Source organism: Pteropus medius, unplaced genomic scaffold (assembly GCF_902729225.1).
Source record: "Pteropus medius unplaced genomic scaffold, Ma_sr-lr_union100, whole genome shotgun sequence".
NCBI lineage: Eukaryota > Metazoa > Chordata > Mammalia > Chiroptera > Pteropodidae > Pteropus > Pteropus medius.
The window spans coordinates 6,475,143-6,499,531 of record NW_024349798.1 but is presented as its reverse complement, the minus strand read 5'-3'; the positions used below and the strand labels follow the sequence as shown (position 1 = coordinate 6,499,531).

Genomic DNA, 24,389 nt, shown 5'->3' with positions numbered 1-24,389 from the left:
AAGGAGCCAGGCCAGGGAGGGCTGGGGATGTCTCCAAGCAGCAGGGCCTGTGGACTCAGGGTGAGTGGGAGGCCCAGCTCTACTTGGGATTGGACTTGAAGCCATAGTCGGGATTAGCCCCAGGGGCCTTAGTGCTTTTATGTCTGTAACTGGGCCACCCGGTCTCCCCTAGTTCCACAAAGACGTGAAGGATGCTCAGGAGCTGCTGCGCAAGGTGGATTCGGACCTGAACCAGAAATACAGCCCTGACTTCAAGGACCAATACCAGATCGAGCTGCTGCTGCAGGAGCTGGATGTGAGTGATGGGCCCAGTGAGGGTCTCTCCCTGTCCCCTCCCCGCCCTCAGCCCCAGGGAGGCTGTGTGGACTCACAGGGGCACTCCTCCTGCATTCAGGACCAAGAGAAAGCTCTCGACAAGTATGAGCACGTGGTGCGGGGCCTGCAGAAGCGAGGGCAACAGGTGGTGCCCCTCAAGTACCGCCGAGAGACGCCACTCAAGCCCATCCCCGTGGAGGCACTCTGTGACTTTGAGGGTGACCAGGTGAGCTGCTGCCCAGGTACCCCAGGCAGGCCAGGCCCCGATCTCTTTTTGTGTCACTGAAAGGTCTTAAGGGTGACGTGGCTGGATGCAGGGCCTCGAACTCTCTGAGGAAGCTGTGGTCATCTCTGTCTTTTGGGGTCACTCTCTGCCGGCCCCTAACAGTGCCCCACCATTTGCCCTGACCTTCTGTGCTACCAGTTCAGCAACCACAGTCATTCCAGCAGAAATCCCAGGAAGGGTTCTCACTGGCCCAGTTTGTCATGCCCAGCCTAAACCAATCACTGGGGCCGGGGGATGATACCATTCTCTCATTGCCAGGCACGAGTCACGTGTCCACCTGTTGTAGTCAGGGACTGGGAATGGAGAAGGGAGAGACCACACAGACTGGGTGGGAATGGCAAGGAGGGGAGTTCTCAAAGGGAAATCCAGGTAGGTGCCGAGCCTGCAGACCCAACACATCCCCTGGTCCTTCCCAACTCTACAGGACAATGTCTTGGGGAGGGTCTGAGAGATGGGCTAAGACTCCCCAGGGAGGAAATGGCTTCTTTGCTCCTGGGCCACCAGCTGAAGCAGGTCCCTCTGTGCCCTGTTTGGCCTGCCCCTGCCAGGGCCTGATCTCAAGGGGCTACAGCTACACCCTGCAGAAGAACAACGGGGAGAGCTGGGACCTCACTGACAGCGCAGGGAACAAGCTGACTGCCCCGGCCGTCTGCTTCATGATCCCCCCCACTGACCCTGAAGCCCTGGCTCTGGCCGACAGGTACGGACAAAGGAGGGAGCCAGCATGAACTGGCTCTACGCCCTGGGCACAGCCCTGGGTAACACCGACACCCACTTGGGATGGGCAGATGCTGTTGGCTGGGCTGACTTGCTGTGTGTGAATGTCCAACTGTGGGCACAGTTCAGTGAGCGGTTTCTCTGCGAGTCCCTCTGGGCCTTTGCACATGCTGTTTGTGCCCTCTACTTGGATACTTACTCACTCACTGCCCGGTTGGCTCAGGCTTCTTGGCTTGACTCAGCTCAAGTCACCTCTTCTGTGAAACCTTCTCTGACTGCCCCCTCCCCTTCCACCCTGGCTCACTTCCTGCTGCGTCTTTGCTCTTAAGCACCTCCACCTGCTGCACGTCTAGCTCTTCACCAGGATGCTGCGTGTATGCATCTGTCTCATGGGCAGTGGCTCTCATTTACTGTCTCCGGGGCCTTGTTCAGTACCTGGTGCAAAGTGGGGACCCCAGAATTCTTCGTCGAATGAATGATTCAGGGAATGCCTTCATTTATTCATTTAGCAAGTATTTATTGAGCACCTGCTATGTACTGCTTCCTCGGGGGAAACATCGTGGTGGGGAAGACGAAGGAACAAACGAGATAATTTTAGGTAGTAAGGCTTGCTATGAAGAGGAGAGAAGGAAAGGAAGGAAGGGGTCCATCTGAACCCAGGAGTGACAGAAAGACCAGTGTTTCAGCAAACTCTTACTGTGTATTGTGGTTTAACTTTTCAAAGCTTTTGATGAGCTACCTGCCTCCTCTGGGCAGTCTGCCCAGCCAGAATCCAGGGTCCTGCATCTGTGGGTAGAGGGGTGGTGTGCTCCCCTGGGTCCGCAGCCCCTTTCTGCTCTCACAGCCTGGGCAGCCAGTACCGCAGTGTGCGGCAGAAGGCAGCCGGGAGCAGAAGTGCACTCCAGCAGCGGCACGAGGTGCTGAAGGCCGAGAACCCTGGAGGTCGGTGCTGGGCCCACTGCCCCAGGCTGTGGGGGAACAGGGAGGAGATGCTGGACCCATGGTCTGTGCTGTGAATGGAATAGCAGGGACTGGGCATGACAATGGTTGGGGAGGCCGGGCTGGTCCCAGAAGTCCCAGTTGGTCTCGTAGGCCCATGCCCCGGGCCTCATGCCCCCTACTGCCACCTGACCTTCTCATTTCCCTCCAACAGATGCCTCTGACCTGCAAGGGCGGCAGCTGCTGGCCGGCTTGGATAAGGTGGCCAGTGACCTAGACCGGCAGGAGAAGGCCGTCACGGGAATCCTGCGGCCACCACTGGAGCAGGGCCGGGCTGTGCAGGACAGTGCTGAGCGTGCCAAGGACCTCAAGGTACCACCAAGCTAGGGGGCACGGCTGGGCCCCCTGCTTAAGGTCTCATGCTCATGGGGGTCTTGATGTTCAAAGGGGATCACCTGCCACATAACAAGAATTCCTGAGTTGTGGGGAGCTGTGCTAGGCCAGGGATCAAGGAGGAGGTGCCTGAGCCCTGGCACCTCGCAAACACACCCCAGGGAGAGGGCTGGTGAGGCTCGTGCTGCCTCTGCAGGGCTTGTTGCCTGAGCAGCTCAGTGCCGAGCGGAGCAGGAGGCCACAGGGCAGAGCGGCGGCATGTGAACAATCCATCACCCCCTTTCACATGCACACACAGTCTCTTGAGTCCTCAGGTGCCCTCCGCGGTGGGCATGACCATTCCTGGGTTAGGGGAAGAACTGGGCTTAGATAAGTGCGGTGGCCCTTGATGTGGCTGCTAGGTACCAAGTCAGGGCCCAGAGGACGCCTGGGACGGGCGGGAGCACAGAGGACCCCACCACATCCGTGCCTAAGCTGCTTGGAGTCGTAGGGTCCCCACCTATGAGTGGGGAGGAAAAAAAACCCTATTCCATAGGGTTGCCCCAAAGAGAGAAGTCACGTGCAGTGCTTGACAGTGCATGCTCGGTAATGGCCTCTTCACCTCACCCTGTGTGAAGGACAGTCCCCTGTTGCAGAATCCCTGGAATGCTCAGTACAAATGCAGACTCCGTGCCCCGCGCTGAAGCTTGTAGGCCCCTGGGGGTGGGGGGTTCTGCCCAGCTGTGGCCAACACAAGCATCTCCGGTCCTGACAGAACATCACCAATGAGCTGCTGCGGATTGAGCCTGAGAAGGCGCGTGGCATGGCTGAGTGCGAGGCCTTCGTGCAGGCCCTCCCGGGCAGCGGCAGTGCACCCCTGCTGAGGACCCGGGTGGAGGACACCAAGCACAGATACGAGCGCCTGGTGCAGCTGCTGGACTTGGCCCAGGAGAAGTGGGTGGCAGGCAGGCAGGCAGTGGGGAGGTCGGGCTGGGTCAAGGGGCCAGAGAGGCACCCCCACACTCCTGACCCATGTCCTCAGGATCGACGTTGCCAACCGTCTGGAGAAGAGCCTGCAGCAGGGCCGAGAGGTGCTGGCCACCTATGAGAACCAGCTGACCCAGGATGACACGGTGCCTGAGAGTGGCCGCGCCCTGGATAGCAAGAGGCAGGAGTTGGCGGTAAGTCTGGGGACCCTGGGCCTCAGGAGCCTTTCTCTCTAGGCTCCCACCACAGCACCTCTGGACAGATGCAGAGGGGACCAAGGCCCCAGGGCCCAGGCAATTTGTTTCTCCAGGTGTGGATGCCTGCAGTGTGCCAAATTGCAAGTTGCAAATGGAGGCCCATGGCACAAATCCCAGCTGCTCATGGGATCTGTGTGGCTTGTGGCAATAAAGTGCTAGTATTTAAAACCATAGCTTTCTATAAGCCTCCGAGTATTTTGGAGCAGCTACCCCAGCCCCCAGCATTTGCCTGCCTGGCTGCTGTTGGTATTCAAGTCTGTGAGCCTGAGAATTCACATACCAATTCATAAAATCCTGGTTGTGTGTTGAGACCCTCACCTCAGCCGTAAATGGGCTCAGAGAGCAAAGCCTTAGCCAAAGTGTCAAAAGGGGAGAGCAGCCGGTCATTCCAGTCGCAGGTGTGGCATCACAGGGCATATGCTGCCTGCTGCAGGGTTTCAAAGTTTTCCCAGGTTTTGTTCATTATGACAAAAGGGAACACTGCAGAAATGGCCACCAGTCTTGAGGAGAAATGCAAAGGCAAACACTTCCAATGCCCAGGCTTTCCACCCCTTCCCCCAAGGCAGGTGACCCCAAGCGCCTGGGGCAGTGCTGCACTAGCCCAAGAGCTCTAGCCACGGCGCCCATGTCTGCCTCTCTGCCCCGCAGGCCCTGGCCTCCGAGCTGCAGGCCCGGAAGAAGTCTCTCCTCGGGGAGGTGGAGCAGAACCTGCAGGCAGTCAAGCAGTGCTCCAACTCGCTGGCCAGCCGCTTCCAGGAGCACTGCCCGGACCTGGAACGCCAGGAGGCTGAGGTCCACAAGCTGGGCCAGCGCTTGGACAACCTCTGCCAGCAGGCTGAGCTCAGGTGAGGGGCCGAGGATGGGGGTGGCAGCCTTGGCTGAGCCAGTCTGCCTTGAGGCCACCAGAGTGGGATCTCTGTCGATGCCACATCAAAAGTTGTTTTCTAAATTTCCACTTTTTGAAAAAAGCAATACAAAGTAAAACTCAAGTGATTAAATGGCCAGCCCCTTTTCCCCAAGATAAGCGCTGCTACTAGTTTTTTGTGAACCTTGCAAACGGTTCTGTACGAGCTGGGGTAGGTGGATAACACATGAATGACAAAAAGACTGTGGATACCATGTCTTGCTATTTTTCCTGTCATGTTTTTTTTGCTGGCCTCATGAGTCAGTCAATGTTCCCTTCTCTTCTGTTTTCTGGAAGGGTTTCTATAGAACTGATATTACTTCTTTAAATGCTTGCTAGAATTCACCAGTGAGGCAATGTAGGCCTGCAATTTTGTTTTTCGTGTGTGCAGATTTTAACTATAAATTCAATCTCTTTAATAGATACTTGGACTACTTGGGTCATCTCATTCTTGAGTTGTCAGTAGTTTGTGTCTTTCAAGGAATCTCTCTCATCAAGTTGTTGAATTTATTGACATAAAATTGTTCATAATCTCATCTTTTTAGTGCCTGCAGGATCTGAGGGGATGTCCTCTCTCATTCCTGATGTTATATCCTCTTTTGCTATATTTGTATATTCTCTTTTTTCCTGATCTTTCTGAGGTTTATCAATTTGTTGACCATTTCAAAGAACTAGCTATGGTTTCAGCAATCTTTCTCCCGTTTTCTTGTTTCCTGTTGAATTGACATCTGTTTTTTATTATTTCCTTACTGCTGCTTACATTAGGTTTAATTTGCTTTTTTTCTTATGGTGGATTTGAGAGTTTTCTTCTAATATAAACATTTAATCCTCATATTTCCCTCTCTGCACTGCTTTTGCCATTTCCCACGCATTTTGATATGTTTTTATTTTTGGTGAGTTTAAAAGATTTTCTGGCTTCCCTCGTGATATCTCTTTGGACTCAAAGATTACTTGGTCCGGCAGTCCACAGTGCGTATCTCTGCACGTCAGTGCACGAGAACTGGACCTACTTGTTCTTCACAGAGGCCGGGAGTACTCCAACTTAACGTCCCACAATTTGTTCCCTTTCTAGTGAATGTTTAGGTTATTTCCAGTTAAATCCCATTTGGTCCCCCAACTTTAAAAAAAACAAACAGAGATGACTTCTTTTAGAAAGGGTAGGGGATGCTTTCAGTGAGGCGCCTGCTTGCTGTGGCCGAGGCCTAACTGGCTTTGCCCCCGTAGGGCCCAGAGCCTGCGGGGCGCCAGGGCTGCTTACGATGACTACCGCAGCGGCTGCGACCGTGTGCTCCAGTTCCTGTCCAACATTTCCAGTTACGAGCCCCAGGAGACGGACAGCCTCAGCCAGATGGAAACTAAGCTGAAGAATCAGAAGGTAAGACAGCTGCTTCCTCATTCAGAGGCATATGGCCACAAGAAGGGGAAGGTCAGAGGTCAGTTAGCCAGCCCCTTTTGTGGAGGGAAGCCAGGCTGCGGCTGCCACTTGCCCTGACAGAGCTGTGTCCTCACGGGACCTCAGCCTTGCTTGATTCTCAGCACATCTCACTCTTGAGAACAAGAATGGTCTTGCTCGCTTCTCCCTCCCCAGTGCCCAGCAAGGGGACTGGCTTAGGGTGGACACTTAGCACAGGCTGGCTACACAAGCGAATGGCTACGGAAACATAAGCAGCGCCCTCGTGGGGAAAAATCCCATTTTCAAAGTCAGAGTCCTCAGAAGGAAGCAGTCCCGGAGAGTGAGGGATGAGAACATGGGAACCCAACAGCCTAAACTCAAATCCTGGTTTACCCCTAGTAGCTGTGTCCCCCTGGGCAAGTCACTGAACTTCACCATGCCTTGGTTTCCTTTCATAAACTGCATAACGATGGTACTTACCTCACAGGATTGTTGGAAGATTAAGTGAGATTATCTAAGTAAGATATTAGAATACTGCCTGACATTTTGAAGCACTCAGTAAACATTTCTTGGCAAAGATAATTATCTTCTTGGCCCTTCCTCATAGGACCTTAGAGTTGCCTTTTGTAACAAACATGTATACAAGGAAGCCATTCATTATACTTTGTACTATAGAAGAATTTCAGATTTAAGGAATCGAGCTAACTTATCAGGTTTTAAAAAACTTGAGTTTTAAAGTCTCTTTTATTTGACAGAACCTGCTAGATGAAATAGCAAGAAGGGAACAGGAAGTACAGCAAGTCTGTGCTCATTCCCAGCAGTACCAGCAAGCTGTCAAGGTGAGACGTGAAACCCTGCCCAGAGTGTAATACAGCAGGGCCTCTTTCCACCAGGTTAGCTGGGAGAGAAGCACTGGCCCCGGCAGTGTCATCCTCAGGCCCTGCTGGCAGCTGTGCAAACTGGCACAGTCATTTGGGAAAACAATATGGTACTAGTCATTGAATGCCAGAAAAGGGTTTTCTACTGTTTGAAGCAGTAAAGTGGGAGGAATTTATTCTAAAGAAAAAAAAACAGAATAATAACATAAGCAAAATCATTTTAATAGCATTGTTTATAATAGCAAAATAGACAAACTAGAAATAACCTAAGTGTCTACTAGCAGAGGAACAGTTTAAGTAAATTATCCATCCATTTGATGGATTATAAAGCTGTCAAACTGTTAACCAGAGGGTCAGGAGATGGCAGCCCAAGTTCAATGAAAAAGCAGAACGACACTCTAGGCATGCAGAGAAGGCCCAGAGGGAGCCCTCACATGTTGTTCAGGGATGCAGCTATGTGCTGTTGATGTCCTGAAGGCTCGGAAAACCTCTGGCAGTCAGCACAGGGTGCCGCTGAGCGGAAGACCTTTGCAGTTAGCTGGAAGGTCTGTAAGAACATTGCAGTCCCAACTGCCCTTGTCTGCCCTCTGCCATGTCTCTTTCTCACCCAGGACTATGAATTAGAAGCAGAGAAACTAAGGTCCCTTCTTGACTTGGAGAATGGAAGGAGCAACCATGTGAGCAAGAGAGCCAGGCTCCAGTCCCCTGCTGCTAAAGTGAGGGAAGAGGTGAGCTCTGTGGCTGGGCGATCGTGGAGCTGCCGGCTCTGCAGGGAGCGCAGCATGCAGGCCTCGGAGATGCACGTGCAGTAGGGAAACTGGGCTGGGCACCCTCGGGGGTGCAGGGACACTGATGTGCCTAGAAAGGCAGCCCAGTGGAGTTCTGGGCCAGAGCCATGGGTTTGGGAGGTCCCCACTTTGCACCCCCTCAGTATGCACACAGGAAAGCTGAGGTTATCAGTCCTTCTACACGAGAACATTAACGCTCAGACGGAGACCTGCTCAAGGCCACTGCGGATTTAGATTTCTGAACCTAAATTCAGTTTTCTCTCCACCAGATGAGACTAGAACTCAGGATAAGAAGGGACAAGAAGCTACCCTCTATCCCCCAATGCCAGATTTTTCAAAACCTGTCCTAGCTCTTTCTCAGCCTGCTGACTCCTGTTTGCTGATTACTCTCCATAGGAAGCGGCTCTTGCTGCCAAGTTCACTGAAGTTAACGCCATCAACAGACAGAGGCTGCAGAACCTGGAGTTTGCTCTGAATCTCCTGAGACAGGTAATAGATATCAGTGTAAGACATTCTACTCCTAACTATTCCAGCAGGTGAGAAATAAGACTCATTTGGCCTCAAAAAAGCAGCCGTGAACTATTGGGAGTGCGCCTTGCTAACATGGCTGGGCGGCACCAGTGCAAACACTAGCCCAAGCCAGCACCTCCATGGGCATGCGTGTAACTTCTGTATTCCATCCGACAAACATCTGCTGAGTGTCCAGTAAAAGGTAATTTATTTTTAAAGTACACAATGTTTATGACAGCACTGTAATAGCAAGAAACTGGAAGCGACTCAATACTCATCAGCAACGGGTGATTAAATTATGGTCTGTTCATATGTAGCTGTCTCACAATGAAGCAGAGCCCTGTGCCGCTATGGGATTCTCTATTACTTAAGTGCAATAAGCAGGGTGCAGAACAGAAGACTTACTATTTGTGCAGAAAAATAAACACATGGTACACACTAAAAATATATGTGTCACTGGATGACAGATATCCTTCTAGGAGCGAGACCAGAGGCGGGAGACTGTGGTTTCACTTCACACTCCTCTGTGGTTTTAAAATACTTTAACAGATACATTTTAAAAGCCTAGTTGTTTTTACCATTTTTTAAAAGTCACCCTAGCTAGAACTCCTGTGAACTCGGCACTGAGAGTCCCTTAGGATCATAGGACAACCAGTCTGACCTGTTAGGTGACCAGGTGGCAACAGGCCGTGTGGAGAGCCCGGCTTTAACCATGTGCTGTCTTCTCTTTCCCAGCAGCCAGAGGTAGGAGTGACCCACGAAACCCTGCAAGGGAGCAATTCCGGCTCCAGAACAGAGGAGACATGGAAGATTCAGAAGGAGCTGGACGAAGAGACCGAGCGGAGGCAGCAGCTAGAGAATGAGGTCAAGAGCGCCCAGGAGGAAATCCGGATTCTGCAGAATCAGAGGCCCCAGGAAGCAGTGGTGAGGAAGGAGGTGCTGAAGAAGGTGCCGGACCCCGCGCTGGAGGAGAGCTTCCAGCAGATGCAGCGGACCCTGGCGGAGGAGCAGCACAAGAACCAGCTGCTGCAGGAGGAACTGGAGGCGTTGCAGCTGCGGCTGCGCGCCCTGGAGCAGGAGACCAGGAACGGGGGGCAGGAGTATGTGGTTAAGGAGGTCCTGCGCATCGAGCCAGACAGAGCCCAGGCCGACCAGGTCCTGAGGCTGAGGGAGGAGCTGGAGGAGCTGAGGCGGCAGAAGGGCACCCGGGAAGCGGAGGCGGTTCTCCTGCAGCAGCGCATAGCAGCCCTGGCCGAGGAGAAGAACCGAGAGCGGGAGAAGGTCACAGAGAAGGAGGTGGTGAAACTGCAGAACGACCCCCAGCTGGAGGCAGAGTACCGGCAGCTGCAGGAGGACCAGCAGCGGGAGGGCAAGCGCAGGGAGAAGCAGGAGGAGGAGCTGAGCTTCCTGCAGGACAAGCTGAAGAGGCTGGAGAAAGAGCGGGCCATGGCCGAGGGGAAGGTCACCGTCAAAGAGGTGCTCAAGGTAGAAAAGGACGTGGCAGCCGAGAGGGAGGCCAGCGACCTCAAACGCCAGTATGAGGACGAGGCCGCCAAGACTCGTGCCCACCAGAGGGTGAAGAGCGAGCTGCTCCGGAAGATTTGGGCCTTGGAAGAGGAAAACGCCAAGGTGGTGGTGCAGGAGAAGGTGCGGGAGATCGTCCGCCCGGACCCCAAGGCAGAGAGCGAAGTGGCCAACCTCCGCCTGGAGCTCGTGGAGCAGGAACGCAAGTATCGGGGTGCAGAGGAGCAGCTGAAGAGCTACCAGAGCGAGCTGGAGGCGCTCAGGAGGCGGGGTCCCCAGGTGGAAGTGAAAGAAGTGACGAAGGAAGTCATTAAGTACAAGACTGACCCTGAGATGGAGAAAGAGCTCCAGAGGCTCCGAGAGGAGATCGTTGACAAGACCAGACTCATTGAAAGGTGTGATTTAGAGATCTACCAGCTGAAGCAAGAGATTCAGTCCTTGAAAGACACCAAACCCCAGGTACAGACCAAGGAGGTGGTCCAGGAGATTCTCCAGTTCCAGGAAGACCCCCAAACCAAAGAGGAAGTGGAATCTTTGAGGGCCAGACTGTCAGAGGAACAGAAGAAGCAAGTGGATCTAGAAAGGGAGAGGGCTTCCCAGGAGGAGAAAATCAAACAGAAGGAGGAGGAGCTTTCCCAGGTGAAGGAAAAGGTGGTCCAACAGGAGGTGGTCAGGTACGAGGAGGAGCCGGGCCTGCGGGCTGAGGTGGATGCCTTCACCCAGAGCATTGACGTGGAGCTCCGGCAGATCGACCACCTCCGTGGGGAGCTGCGGCGGCTGCAGCGCCGGCGGGCTGAGCTGGAGCGCCAGCTCGAGGAGCTGGAGCGTGAGCGGCAGGCGCGCAGGGAGGCTGAGCTGGAGGTGCAGCGCCTGAAGCAGCGGCTGGCTGACCTGGAGAAGGAGGAGGGGGAAGCCCGAGAGAAGGTGACCCTCAAGCAGAAAGTGGTGCTACAGCAGGACCCCCAGCAGGCCCGCGAGCACTCCCTGCTCAAACTCCAGCTGGAGGAAGAAAGGCACCGGCGGCAGGTCCTCGAGAGCGAGCTCGAGACCCTGAAGAAGAAGCTCATCAACCTGGAGAAGATGGAGGTCAAGGAGAAGGTGGTCTTCTCCGAAAGCGTCCAGGTGGAGAAAGGTGACACCGAACAAGAGATTCAGAAACTCAAGAGCAGCCTGGAGGAGGAGAGCCGGAGCAAGAGGGAGCTGGATGCGGAGGTAAGCCGACTGGAAGCCAAGCTGTCGGAGCTGGAGTTCCACAACTCCAAGTCGTCCAAGGAGCTGGACTTCCTCAGGGAGGAAAACCACAGGCTGCAGCTGGAGCGGCAGAACCTGGAGCTTGAGACCCGAAGGCTCCAATCGGAAATTGAAATGGCTGCGACGGAAACACGAGATCTGAGAAATATGACTGCGGTGGACTCTGGGACGAAACTCGACTCCAGACTGTGGTCCCTGGAGAGAGAATTGGACGACCTCAAGAGGCTCTCCAAGGACAAAGATCTCGAGATTGACGAGCTGCAGAAGCGCCTGGGCTCCGCGGCCGTCAAGAGGGAGCAGAGAGAGAACCATCTTCGGCGCTCCATCGTGGTCATCGACCCCGACACGGGCCGGGAGCTGTCCCCAGAGGAAGCCCACCGGGCCGGCCTCATCGACTGGAACATGTTTGTGAAACTCAGGAGCCAGGAGTGCGACTGGGAGGAAATATCGGTCAAGGGTCCCAATGGGGAGTCCTCTGTGATCCATGACAGGAAGTCTGGCAAGAAGTTCTCCATTGAAGAGGCCCTGCAGAATGGAAGGCTGACCCCTGCTCAGTACGACTGCTACGTCAACAAGGATATGTCCATCCAGGAGCTGGCCGTCCTGGTGTCTGGACAGAAGTAGGCACAGCCCAGCCCTTAGTCTTCTTGGAAGCAGACACTGGCTTGTTCCTTCCCCATCACCTCTCGGTGTCTTCTCTCTGGCCCTGTGCAGGCTCCTAATCCGTGTGGAGCTGAGCATGTCACCCACGCCCTAGCTGCCAGGCTACTCAGAGTACAGTTCACCGATAGGTGGGACATGCACTAGTTGCACCGTCTTTCAACCCAGATGAGTGACCTGCTTTGTCCTCCAATGATTCAAAACCCGGAAGCCCTTCTCTCTTCCTTTTCTACACACTCCCATCAACAGACTCCTCGTGCAACACCTGGAAGCAGTCCGAACACTAAAGCACAAGGCAACCGAGGCAAACAAGCCTGCCTCATGCAGCACCAGCCTTCACACACCGGCTGGGGAATCTCTAGGGCAGAAAGGCCTTCCACACACCTTTCCATTCATCAAAGGACTGCTGGGCCCCTCGGAGCTGCTGACCTGCATTCACAGCCCTCCAGGAGTCGCTGAAAGCCAACTTTCCGTCAGACTTCTGGAGAGACAGATCGGTGATCTGTGCCAGAAAAGGTGCAAAGAAACCAGCAGTGTCTGGCCCTCTGTCAGCCAGACTGTCCCAGGAAAATGCACCATCAGAGACTGTTTTCTGGTTCTGAAATTAAAGTGTTTTCACAGTGGACTGTGTTGCTGTTAGCCTTGGCTTCAGTGCCTTACAAGTCTTGCTTATTCTCTTAACTGGTATTTAGGTATATGCTACACAGTTGATTTTTCACCAAACGAATTTTCAAATTTCGCATTCTCTGTATCTCATGTATTACATAAGAAAATGGGAAGTAATAGGGAGCTCCACTTACAGCACAAAAATAAAACACCTGGTGGCTTGATTCTAACTGCATGCTAAGTGTTTCTTCCTCTTTTGTATGTGCAGTTTATGCCCCTACTCCCTCTTTTTCAGACAAAATAGATAGCTCATATATACCAGCCCCTATAGAAAGAAAAACTAATTGCAAATACGGTAAAAGGAAAAGAATGAGAAAATGTTTTGGAAACTTTGAAACAATTTATTAAGTTGCTTTATACAAGATTAACAATTTCCACACCACCCCCAACACCAACCTATTGGCTGTGCCAAAGCCACAGCCCCTTTCACACCTAAGAAACGGCTGCCAAGGAAAGCCCCAAGCCCCGCAGCGCTGCAGCCCCCAGGCCTGGAGCCCGCCCTGCCTGTAGATTTGCCTTGCCATGGCTGTTTTAAGTCATTCACTCCTTCATTACCACAAATAAAGCATAAACAAGAAAAAAATCTCCCCATCAAAGAAACGTTTCCCTGAGGCAAGAGGCATCACTAGATTCCTACAAATGAGGGTATTCTGCTCCAGCTGCACACTCAACGGTACATGGGGAGGGGGGCACTGTAGGGGGGAAACCGGGGTCTCAGGCAGAGAAGGCGCTCTCGGGCAGTCTCTGCGCGGCTCTGAGCTCAGCAATACAAATCTCTTCTTTGGCTCTTTTGCTACTTCCTAAGACTATTCTGTAAACAAACTGGAAACCCAAGTTGCAAAAAATATATATAATAAAGGGATAAGGAATCCATGTAGCCCCATGTGAAACACGTGTTGGGTCTTATGTAAGAAGTCAGAGCAGAGGCCTGGCCAACCAGCTGACAGGCTGTGCTCCCCAGACACCAGGCAAACCCCGGCATGAAGCGTGAGTTACTGAGCACTGGACCCTGGTCGTCAGGAACCAAAAGAGCTGCCTGTGTCTCCACACAGGTGTACATTCTGAGGAGGCTGGTTACTCTCAAAATATCTGAAATCACTTAGCTGAAGCAGTCAGTTCAGACACGCCTTGTGGCGCATACTTCACAGGATACAGGCGACTGTCCTAAAACTTGTGAAGCAGCCACTGGTTAAGTGGGAACAGCGTGGTGACTTGGGAGCTCTGTGGTTAACTGTCCCAGTCTGCCTCTGACACACTCTCCAGACTCAGCATTATCCTATCCTTAAATCAAGCACAGCCCTGCTGCCTGGAGAGCCCCAGGACTTTAAAGGCCTGTTTCACAGCAGACACTTCAGACACCTGTTCCTGCAGCTCTGCCTGAGAATGATTTCTAAATAAAACTGGAATGTCTACCTGTGACTGGGAACCCCTCATGTCCTCACCCTCTAAGAGATGAAGAAGGCCTTTGGGGCTCTGCAATCCACCTGGTATAAAAATAAAATGGGGGCCCTGGCTGAATTGGGAGCTAGGATTTGGGGACCCAGATGACCTTTATGTCAAAATGGCACAGATTATGATGTGCAATCGTAAAAAAACCCTCAAAACTGGTTATGTCTTAAGTACAGACATCTTTTAAAAAGATCTTCATCTGAGATCCACTCAGAGGGCCAAATGGACATGTGTCTAATTCTGCTCCACCATCAAGGCACTGGAATTATGTCTTCCTATAATATGACGTACGAAGAACAGTCCCATTCTATCCAATGCATTTAATGGTAATGAAGAAAACGGAGCCAAAAATAAGTCTCTTTAAAAATCCTATCACAATTGTTGCATCTACAAAGGTCCTTTCTCTAAAAGAGCTTCATTGTCATATTTAGTGGAGAAACTGGCCCCCACAATGAGCACACACTAGGTGTTCTGAATATTTTTCAGAGACAAGTCTCCCAGCGGTGGCGTTAGCCTGGGTTTCTGTCCACTGAGCACACAGCCTGAGGATGGGATGGACACCATGACCATCCTGAGATCCTACTGTGGCCAGAAGGAGCCCCTGACCAGTAGGGCGCCATGAGGTACTCTGACCAAATGCCAGGGGGCTGGGCACATTTACAACACAGGTGTGCCAATTGTTCAGTCCTGCCACCAGAGCTCCATACATGACCCAACGCACTGCCCGGCCTAGAGCTGCCCCTCCAACGATTGTCCGCGACAAAGCCACGAGGCCTGGAACACCAGGCCAGTCAGTACCTCTGGAGAAGCACGAGGCTGCTCCCCTAACTGAAGGCACGTCACAAGTGCCAAGAGATGCTCCACTTAGCACTCACGCCTTCTCCAGAAGAAAACCAATCGGCAGAAAGAGTATAGTGATTATCCAATTTCGGAACCCTACTCGTTCGGCTTCCAGCTTTTCCTCTGAAGAGGTCACAATTTTCGTGGTACACCGGGCCCTTTCCCATGGAGCTGAGAAGCATCTGAAAAAGAATAAGCAAAAACAGAACATAAATCTTTCTGGATCCGATTCCCTTAAGGTAGCAGTAACCAAACCTCAACGAGATCACTTCCTAAGTAACAAAAGCCTGCGTCTGTGAGTGTTCTGGGCTCAAATGAGCCAAAAACACTTGACAGAGGTGATATGAGTGCACTGCTACTTGCGGCAGCCTGCAGCATGCCTGGCCCTCTGAGCACTGTGAAGGCAGCTGCTCACTGAGTGCTGTGCTCAGAGCAGCTCTGCTATGCAATGTGGCCACTTCAGTTCTTGGCTACAACTAACATCATGTGGCAGACTGTGGTTCCATGATGACGTTTGACGGTCACACTGAACTCAAGGAGCAATCAGCATTCTCATCATCAAAAGACCCTCAGGTATTATAAAAACAAGCCCCAAAGCACTAGCATTCTGGGTCCACATAGGAAAGAAAGCAAAGCAGACACAAGTCACACAGCTAAAATGCCCAGTTTCTCATTTACAACCACTCGATGGAATCCTAAAGCCTGGTCTAAAGGAGAAAAGAGCCTACTCAGCCTGTTCTGGCATAGATGCTTTTCTGAGAGCCTCTTAATATCCAGAGGAAAAACAGGAAAGAAATAGTACGAGAAAGCATTCTTCCCTTTTTTGCTGAAAATCCCACAGACCAACAGTCATGTTTCCAATGGTTCTTCAATTGTCTCTATTTGAAAGGGTGAGGTTTCCAAAAGCAAGCAGAGGCAGTGCGACCTCCCTTTCAAAAACCATGCGCTCTCTCACCCAGGTAGATCTGCGACCCCTACATTATAATCTTGGCTTCAGCGGCAGCCACTAGTTTGTGCAGTGAGTCCAGGAGAACTGCTTCTCCAGGAGAAAACAGAGTAACTGCTGATACAAGCTTAGCCCCTCAGTTCTTTCTCTGAGAGGCAGTATGTCCATTTTGGAGATTTACAATCCAGTCTTGCACCCAGATGGCTTCTGGCATTCACTACGAATGGATAAGCCTAGGGACACAGAAGCTAGGGACTCACAGCAAATCTGGAATGGACAGACTCGGGCAGTGTCGGGACTAGCGAGCACTCTCAATGTGGTACTCTTGGCATGTCCAGCTGGGCGGCTCACTGTCTTATTCTCACCGGGTACCAGTCTACCAGGGCTGCCCCAGGCTCAGCTTCCTGAAGGTATGGCTCTCCCCGATCAATGTAGCCCTCTGGTTGTTTCTGGAGCAGGTCTAGAGTAGTAAGAAGAGCAGTAGACCAAAACCAAGATCCCCGAGGCTCTACACCAGCGTTCCATTAGCTGTATCTAAGAATCAGGTCCCAGGTCAGGGCGAGGCCAATCGCTGACGACAAAGGTGCCAGCCTCTCACAGCTATAAACCTAGGGCTTGTAGAGGGTCCCTTCCTGAAAGCCACTGCTCTCTGGAGAGGAGAAGCAGAAGAAAGAGAAAGCTGCCCCAATTCCTTTGTGCCCCAAAATCTCTGCTTTTACATCTGAACTGAATTAATAGCGGCTCCTCTCAGATACCTGCCAATATCAGAGGTAAATGTCCCTCCTGAAGCCTTGCCACTATGACCTCTGTACTTGGACTTCCCCTTCAGGTAACCTAGGTTTAAAGAGCCATCGATTCGCTGGTACCACCTTGCAGGGCCCCAACCAGCCCTTAGAAGATAAGCAGCATTACCCTTCTATTTTTTTTTTTTAATTAAAGAATAAAAGTTGAGCTAAGGGTTGAGGACTCCTATGCCTCACAGGCAGGCAGGCCACCCTGACTTCCTCGGTGATCACACCGGGTAAGACTGACTCAGTGGCAGGGAACAAGGGTAAATCTCAAAGCAGAAGCCGCTTGTGCCATTCTGAGTACCCAGAGCCAGAGCCTTGAAGGACAAACCAAGACGACACAATGACAACAAGGTAAAGACACTGAAATTTTTGGCAGCAGACAAGGCACCTGTTGCGTTGTTGCGTGGAGAGGGAAATGGCGCACAGTGCACGTGGCACTCTGACCGCCTGGCAATTACCTGGCAAACTCTGCGGGATGTGGGTGGACACAGCAGCGTGTGGGAGAGGCGCTGCGTGGGGCGGGCTGGAGTGCAAGCCAGCCAGGAGACCTGAGAGAAAACAGGAGGGGAGAAAAGAACAAAACACACACATTGAAGACGGAAACAAAAAAGCAGCCTTGGTGGTCCAGAGCCCCAGACAGCCTACGGGCTGGTCCTGGTTGAAAGCCCCGGGCTCAGCATAGTCCCCAAGAACAATGCCCATGGCCACACACCAGACACACACAGGAACCCAGTACACAACAGAACTCTGCACAGGAGAGGTCCCAGGGCACTTTCTGCGCCTCCAGCGTGAGGAGAGAAAGGGGAGAAGCACTTACTGTGGCTGAGGCCGTGGTGGAACGTCCCAGGGGCAGGGCCTGTGACGATGGCGTCCTTGGAGACCCCTGCTTTGGCAGAGGAGTCAGGGCTAAAGGAGACCACACGGAGAGGAAACGGGGAGATGATCCCCAAGGAGTTCGAGTTCACGGCCCCGGGCAGCTTTGGGCTGCCTGCCTTGTAAGATGAGGACAGTAGATTTAAGGGCGAGGAGCTGGTCAGCAGCACAGCCCCACTCGTTCCTTTCTGGGGAGGAAACACACAAAGGGGTCAGAGCTCCAGCCTGTCCACGGCTCACTCAGAAAATAACCTGGTAATGCACGGAGGCGGGACGGGCACTTGGACGTCGGCTGCCCTTCGTGCAGGTGCCCTACTCTACAATCCCAAAGGAAGGAAGAGGACAATCTCTGAACTGACTTGGAATGGCCCCCAGGACACAGTGTTCACTTTAAAAAAACAGGGTATTAAATATGCCTCCTTTGTGCCGGAAAGAAAGCATATACGGACATGCACCAATGTGGGTATATAAAAATATATGTGTGTATATATACGTAAATACATAAAACACACAATTTATAAATATTAATCTTTGTTTTTATAAAGAAACAGGGAAATACCCTGGAAACTAAGGAATATCGTTAACTTGCAGGGTGATAGGAGCAGGGCAGGTGTGAGATCTCACTGAACATACCTTTCTCTAGTTTTCTTTGCCACCACGTAGTTGTTTTATATATTGAAAAAAATGAAGGAAAAAAAAAAAAAGTCCATTCCCATTTCCTCAACCTGCATCCAAACTTCCTATAATTCCTGCAGGCAAGCCTCATTAACCACTGGACTCTATGAGCTCACCTTTGACCTGCAGAGTCCTTCAAAACCCAATCAAGAGAATCACTGTTAAAAAGGTACTCATCTTCCTGGGGCATGAGCATCTCCACACACCTAATGATCTGATAGGCAGTATTATTTTCACTGACTTGTTTGGAGAGATGGCCAGGTAGGAGGCTATGAAAGGAAACTTGTGACTCATTCCATGCCCCCCAGATTCACAGCCTTCCTGTACACACAGTGCTGACCAGTCCTTTCCCTCCACTTGTTCTCCTAAGAAGTTTCAGGCACTCCCGGGATTCCTGCCAGCGGCAAAGACAAGATCTGAGAACAGGAAGCCCAGTCCTCCTTCCGCTTTCCAGGCTCACTGTTCCTACCTGACCTTCAGTGTCAGATCCTGCTGTCCAACCAAAGCAAGGCAGGTGGCCTTGTCCGTAAGACCCATGAGGACGACTGCTGTACCAGGATACTCACTGGCAAGGAGGTAGACGATGTCACGCTGCTAACCGCGCTGGGCTTGAGAGAGGAGGTCAGTAACTTGGCCACTCCCTGGGTCCCACCACTAGAATCTCCATTTGGACCACCCGGAGGGGCCACCAGGGTCAGCTTCTGGGAAACAGGCGGTTTTTTCACTGAGGAGCCTGGGACGGGTCGGCTGGTGGGCTGTCCTGTGGAGGGAGGCTGTGTGCCAGGGAGCAGGTTCCCAGAAGGGGAGCTCTGGACTGGTGTTCCTCCAGAGGAAGAGCTACCAGAAGAAATCCCGTGTTTGGAGATAGAGCCAGCAAACGGGCTAGTCTTGTAAGATGGCCCCGAAGAGCTGGCTGAGTGCTGTTTTGCTGGATGGCTCAGGGCAGTGGAGGACGAGGCTGGGGTCTTATGAGAGCTGCTGGTAGAGGCTGGTGTGCCTCCTGAAGAGGCTGACGTGGAGGGATGGAAGCTCTGGCCTTTGGCCGCCGTCTTCACGAGCTGGAGGAGGGAACGATGACACTGTGGGGAGGAAGGCTTTGGGCCCTGGAGCTTATTGATAAATGGAGCTGGGGGAGTGAAGCTCTTCTGCTGTTGAGTGCCTGCATGAAAGACTTTGACTTGGGGGCCGGGCACAGGAGCTGCGGCTTGGGGCGCATGAGACGTCCGTGGCAAACCGTGGTGCTTTGCTTTGGACTGGTGCACTTCTGGCAGGCCCTTGCTGAGGGCAGCCTGACAGGACAGCTCTTTGTAGCCAGAACTCTCTGGTTTTTTCTCCTGAGAGGATTGCCCCAGTGCCAGAGCCTGTTCAGCCAGAAAATTGAGGGGTGACTGCAGAGAGCTAGAGGGTAGTGGGGCCGGAGGGCTGGGCTTCGGAAAATTCCTTTTTTCTTCCGTACATAAAACACCTGCGACTTTCTCTGCAAGTGCTTTCGAGGGTGCAGGCAGCGTGAACTCAGAGCTCCCACTTGCTCTGCTGTTCAGCGTAGCCAGTTCCTTGGACACAGCCTCCAATGAGGAGGCTGAATTATGGATCAAGTCTTCATCCAATGAGTCCTCTAGGCTGACAGGAACAGGATTCGCAAGGCTGCCCGATGCTTGAGACGAGAGCTCCCTGTTTGCAGCTCCAGTGCTCTGGCCTCCTGGGTGTTCTAAAGGCAAAGCCAGGGGGCCTACAATCTGGCTTGATGGGACGGAAACCTTTTTATCAGGCTTAGCAGATGATTCCTAAAGAAAAGGAGAAATGCTGATATTTAGAAATGTCTGAAGATGCCATCACTGGCCCTTTTGTGAGGACGCAAGCGTGAGAACACAGCGAGGTCCCAAGAATCAAGCCTTCCTGTGCAGTCACAAAACAAGGAGGAAGAGTGTAGATGACAGGCCTGCGTGGACTTGAACACATCCAGCCAGCTGGGGTTGGGCTTATACAAGCATGCTCTATTGCTAACTACAATATACCCACAGGAAAACTCTTCTGTTTCTAAAAAAGTACAAGACTTGAGCAAAGAAACAATCTTCCTACTGGCATTCACATTATCTCAGAGTGCTCCTAGCTGCAATCAGAAAATGATGCATGGCACAAGAACTGCCTTGAGTTAGTTTTCTTTCCTTCCTTGGTTTTCCCTAGCACCTGTCTCCTCAGTGGGGTTCAAAAGAAAAGTTCTTTCATGGGAACGGGTACAGGATCTATCTCGACATTCCTGTACCCCAAGTGCTAATGCAGCATGTCTTAGACACTATAGGAGCTCAACAGATACCTAAGAATAAATAATTTGCATAGCTTATTCTCCTGGACAGTTCAGATATGGTTAAGGGCACTACAGAGCCTCAGGAACAGGTAAAAATTTGGTAAAATAGCAATTTCTACTATATTGAAAGGTTTCTGCAACATCTAAGATCATTTTCACAGTCTCTATTCTCCAACCACTGTATTTCTCTTCATTTCTGCCAGGTAAATGCAACAAAGCCACCTGTCTTTTCCATTAGAGCTCTAGGCTAACCTGCACTTTGATGGAAGTGTGTACTTCCATAAAAAGATCATCATCACAATACAATACACTCACATCTGCGGAAGCTTTTCAATCCTCAAAGGGCTGTCAGGAAGACCTTCATTTAATCCCACAACAACCCTATGAACTGAACAGATGGCTACTGTTTCCTAGAACTGAGGCTGGAGGGTATTAAATGACCCAGCTCAGGTCTCTGCCCTCCCAACACCCAGGCCCCTCTGGTGGGCTAGCCTGCCTCTTGGTACAACTTCAAGAATACCATCCTACAGAGCTGTCCCCCAGACCAGCAAAGCTCAATGGGCTGCCTTGGTCACTCAAGAGGTTGTTCATCAGCATGACTGGAGAGAAAAGAAAATAGATGGCACACGACCTAAGCAGGCTGACTCACCTTCGCCTTGATTTTGGGAGGGGCCATTACTTTCTTCTTGGCCCTGTTTGAGGGAATGAACACAGAAAAGGTTTAGAGGCATCCACCAAAAACATTAAAATGACAGTAGTCCTAAGAAGTGAAAACACTGAGACACTCACAGGATTGATGTCAGATGCCCATGGCCTCGTCTGCTCTCCTTAAACAGAGTCCTGAAACAGAGAACACTAGGAAGTTTGTGTAAGGTCCCTAAAGCAGAGACACTGCTTCCTACCATCCCTGGTACTCAGGACCTATTACTCATTAAATGTCAGAGGACTAGTGACTTTACTACTGGCGAGAGGATCTAAAGTGGCTATACTGGCCACCTGAAAACCAAGAGTCTAGGACTGACAAAAGCTATGGCTCTGGCCCCAAATTTCTCATAGTCATTTTTCCTCTAAAGGCAGGAGTGCTTTTTTTTATGCCTATTCTCATCTCTTCCAAGAGTAAAATGTGGAGTACCCATAACATGTGTCTTTCCAGAGAAACTAAACAAAAATTTCTTTATGCCCTCTTTACGTACCTTCAGGAGTCCAATCTATAGGGAGAGAAGAGCAATTTCATTTACAGAAGAGACACTGACTGAGACAAGAAAAATCTCCATAATTTGTCCAACCCACAGAAAAATCAGGCCCAATCAAGGACCCTAGCTCCAAGAAGAGGATTCTGGGAAGATGGCCAAGCAAGAAGCATCAGAATTAATCCTCGCCCCAGCTAGACAACAATTGCACTGGTAGAATCTTTCTGATATAACTGTGTTGGAATACTAGAGTCTGTTCAAAGCTTGTAACTTCCAGAAGACTTAGTTGGGTAAATTATGTGTTACATTCAGTCAATTGCAGCTCTTAGCAGAATAGCAACTACCCATCCCCTAACCCCATGGAAGGCAGCTGTGCACCTGTTTCCAGAGCACTTGCACATAGCTTCCAGGAACTAGGATAGGCAAAAAGGACCCTGTCCTTCAAATATCAAGAAACTGCGCTCTAATTGTTAATTGTTGCTTCTAAAAACAGAGGTGTAGACAAAGAGGCAGGCAGCCATTGTTATTCCTCTTCACCCACTGTTGCAAACCCCTGTCCCTCTGGTTAAAGTGATTTCTAAGAGATTTAAAAGGCCAGATACCTTTTTTTAACCTCCTTCATTTTTCAATTTTCCCTTTTGAGAGCCAGACATTAAAGACTAAGACATTCAGAACAACTGCATACATGAGTCAAATTAGAAAGTGACTATGTATGTCCTAGAAAAGACTCATAAAAGATCTAAGTAAACATTAAGTTTATGCCTCAGGCTGATCCTCAGCACAGAGCCAGCCTAAAACCATCCTAAAAAAAAATGTAACAAAAACAGAAAACCCTGGGTAAGTGGTAGGATGTAATTTCCAGAGTTACCAATTAGATTTAAATGTTCAATAAAAAATCACAAATCACACGAAGAAACAGGAAAGTATGGCCCACTCAAAGAAAAAAAAATTAACAAAAACCAACCCTGAAAAAGACTAAATAGCATATATATTAGATAAACACTTTAATCATCTATCTTAAAGATGCTCAAAGAACTTAAGGAAGATGTGGAGAAAATCAAGAAAATGATGTGTGAACAAAATGAAAATATTGATAAAGAGAAAACCTAAAAGAACCCCCCCACCAAAAAAAAAAAATTCTGGAGCTGAATACAAGAACTGAAATGAAAAATTCACTAGAGGGTTTTAAAGGCAGATCTGAGCAGGCAGAAAAAAGAATCAGTGAACTAGAAGATAGGACAATGGAAATTAACCCGTCTGAGAAAGAGAAAAAGACTGAAGAAAAGCAAACAGAGCCTAAGGGACCTGTGGACACCACTGAGATCTATGTCGCCCCCCCTCCCACTGGGCCACACAGCAGGAGGTGAGTGGTGGGTGAGCAAGGGAAGCTTCATCTGTATTTGCAGCTGCTCAGCTGCCTTAGCTCCCCATCAGATCATCAGGCCTTAGATTCTCATAGGAGTGCCAGTCCCTGGTGCCAAAAAGGTTGAGGACCGCTGTACTATATGCCATGGAAGTCCCAGAAGGAGGAGAGAGAAAGGGGCAGAAAGAATAGTAGAAAAATTAATATCTGAAAACCTCTCAAATGTGATGAAAGACATGAATATAAACATCCAAGAAGCTCTAAAAACTCCAAGCAAGATAAAAAAGAAACCCACACCAAAACACATTATAATCAAACTTCTGAAATCCAGAGAAAAAGAGATCTTAAAAGTATCAAGAAAGAAGCAAATTGTCACATACAAAGGCTTGTCAATAAAATTATTCGCAGATTTCTCATCAGAAACTTTGGAGACCAGAAGACAGTGGGTTGATATACTCCAAATACTAAAAGAATATACCATCAACCGAGAATCCTATATCCAACAAAACTGTCAAGAGTGAGGGAGAAATGAAGACATTCCAGACAGATTAAAGCTGAAAGAGTTCATGACCAAAAATCCTGCCCTGCAAGAAATGCTAAGGTGAAATGGAAGGACACCAGACAGTAACTCAAAGCATATGGAGAAATAAAGGTCTCAAAAAGGTAAATCCATGAGCTAAAAAAGCTAATATCATAATAACAGTTTGTAACTGCACATTTATTTTCTACATGATTTAATAAGAGACTAATACGTTTAAAGAAAAAAACACAATTAGTGTAAAAGCTATTATTACTGTAACTTGGTTTGCAACTCCAAATATTGTTTTCTATATAATTTAAGAGACTAATATATATATACGTTTTAAATTCAGTTTAGGTTTTGGGTCACACAATGTGTAAAACGTGTAATTTTGTGACATCATCAACCAAAATAGGTATGGATGGAGCTGTAAGGAAGTAGAGTTTTTGTATAATATTGAACTTACAGAAGTAAGCCCCTCCTTCTCAATAATTATTTTAAATGTAAATGGATTCAATTCTCTAATTAAAAGACAAAGATTGGCAGAATGGATAAAAGAACACGTGATCAAACTATATGCTGTCTACAAGAGACTCACCTGAGATACAAAGACAAAAACAGACTGAAAGTGAAAGGATGGAATGCAAATAGTAACCAAAAGAGACCAGGGGTGGCTATGCTAATATCAAAAGACTTTAAATCAAGAAAGATTACAAGAGAAAAAAAAAAAGAGCATTATATATTAATAAAATATACTTTATTAATTATTGTTAATAAAATAACAGCAAGAAAATACAATTATAAGTATTCATGCACCTGAGAAGCCACAAAAATATATGAAGCAAAAACTGACAGAATTGAAGGTACAAACAGATAATTCTACAATAGTTGGAGACTTCAATATCCCTCTCACAAAAACGGATAGAATCAGAAAGAAGATAAAGAAACGAAGGACAATGCAATAAACCATCTAGTTCTAAGAGCATATAG

General features: G+C 50.0%; 2 protein-coding genes across 7 annotated transcripts in view; one reads left to right on the top strand and one right to left on the bottom strand.

The window, feature by feature from the left end:
* Positions 1-12,622, top strand: part of PPL (periplakin) — a 43,166-nt gene extending 30,544 nt beyond the window's left edge. The window contains exons 10-22 of one of the 2 annotated variants that reach the window (XM_039885260.1): positions 173-295; positions 395-541; positions 1,150-1,301; positions 2,163-2,260; positions 2,472-2,629; positions 3,405-3,583; positions 3,672-3,810; positions 4,522-4,718; positions 6,002-6,152; positions 6,926-7,009; positions 7,660-7,776; positions 8,233-8,325; positions 9,085-12,622. In XM_039885260.1, coding sequence (XP_039741194.1) covers positions 173-295; positions 395-541; positions 1,150-1,301; positions 2,163-2,260; positions 2,472-2,629; positions 3,405-3,583; positions 3,672-3,810; positions 4,522-4,718; positions 6,002-6,152; positions 6,926-7,009; positions 7,660-7,776; positions 8,233-8,325; positions 9,085-11,745 — 4,299 coding nt within the window. In that variant the 3' untranslated portion in view covers positions 11,746-12,622. Of the gene's footprint in view, positions 1-172; positions 296-394; positions 542-1,149; positions 1,302-2,162; positions 2,261-2,471; positions 2,630-3,404; positions 3,584-3,671; positions 3,811-4,521; positions 4,719-6,001; positions 6,153-6,925; positions 7,010-7,659; positions 7,777-8,232; positions 8,326-9,081 lie in introns of both variants that reach the window. The other variant, XM_039885259.1, reaches the window with a different exon arrangement.
* Positions 12,623-14,201: 1,579 nt separating this feature from the next.
* Positions 14,202-24,389, bottom strand: part of UBN1 (ubinuclein 1) — a 34,718-nt gene continuing 24,530 nt past the window's right edge. For 4 of the 5 annotated variants that reach the window (XM_039885262.1, XM_039885264.1, XM_039885263.1 and 1 more), the window contains 6 exons: positions 21,116-21,166; positions 20,976-21,018; positions 18,588-19,805; positions 17,291-17,534; positions 16,932-17,021; positions 14,202-14,918 (listed from right to left, as the gene is read on the bottom strand). In XM_039885262.1, coding sequence (XP_039741196.1) covers positions 14,869-14,918; positions 16,932-17,021; positions 17,291-17,534; positions 18,588-19,805; positions 20,976-21,018; positions 21,116-21,166 — 1,696 coding nt within the window. In that variant the 3' untranslated portion in view covers positions 14,202-14,868. The remainder of the gene's footprint in view (positions 14,919-16,931; positions 17,022-17,290; positions 17,535-18,587; positions 19,806-20,975; positions 21,019-21,115; positions 21,167-24,389) is intronic. The other variant, XM_039885265.1, reaches the window with a different exon arrangement.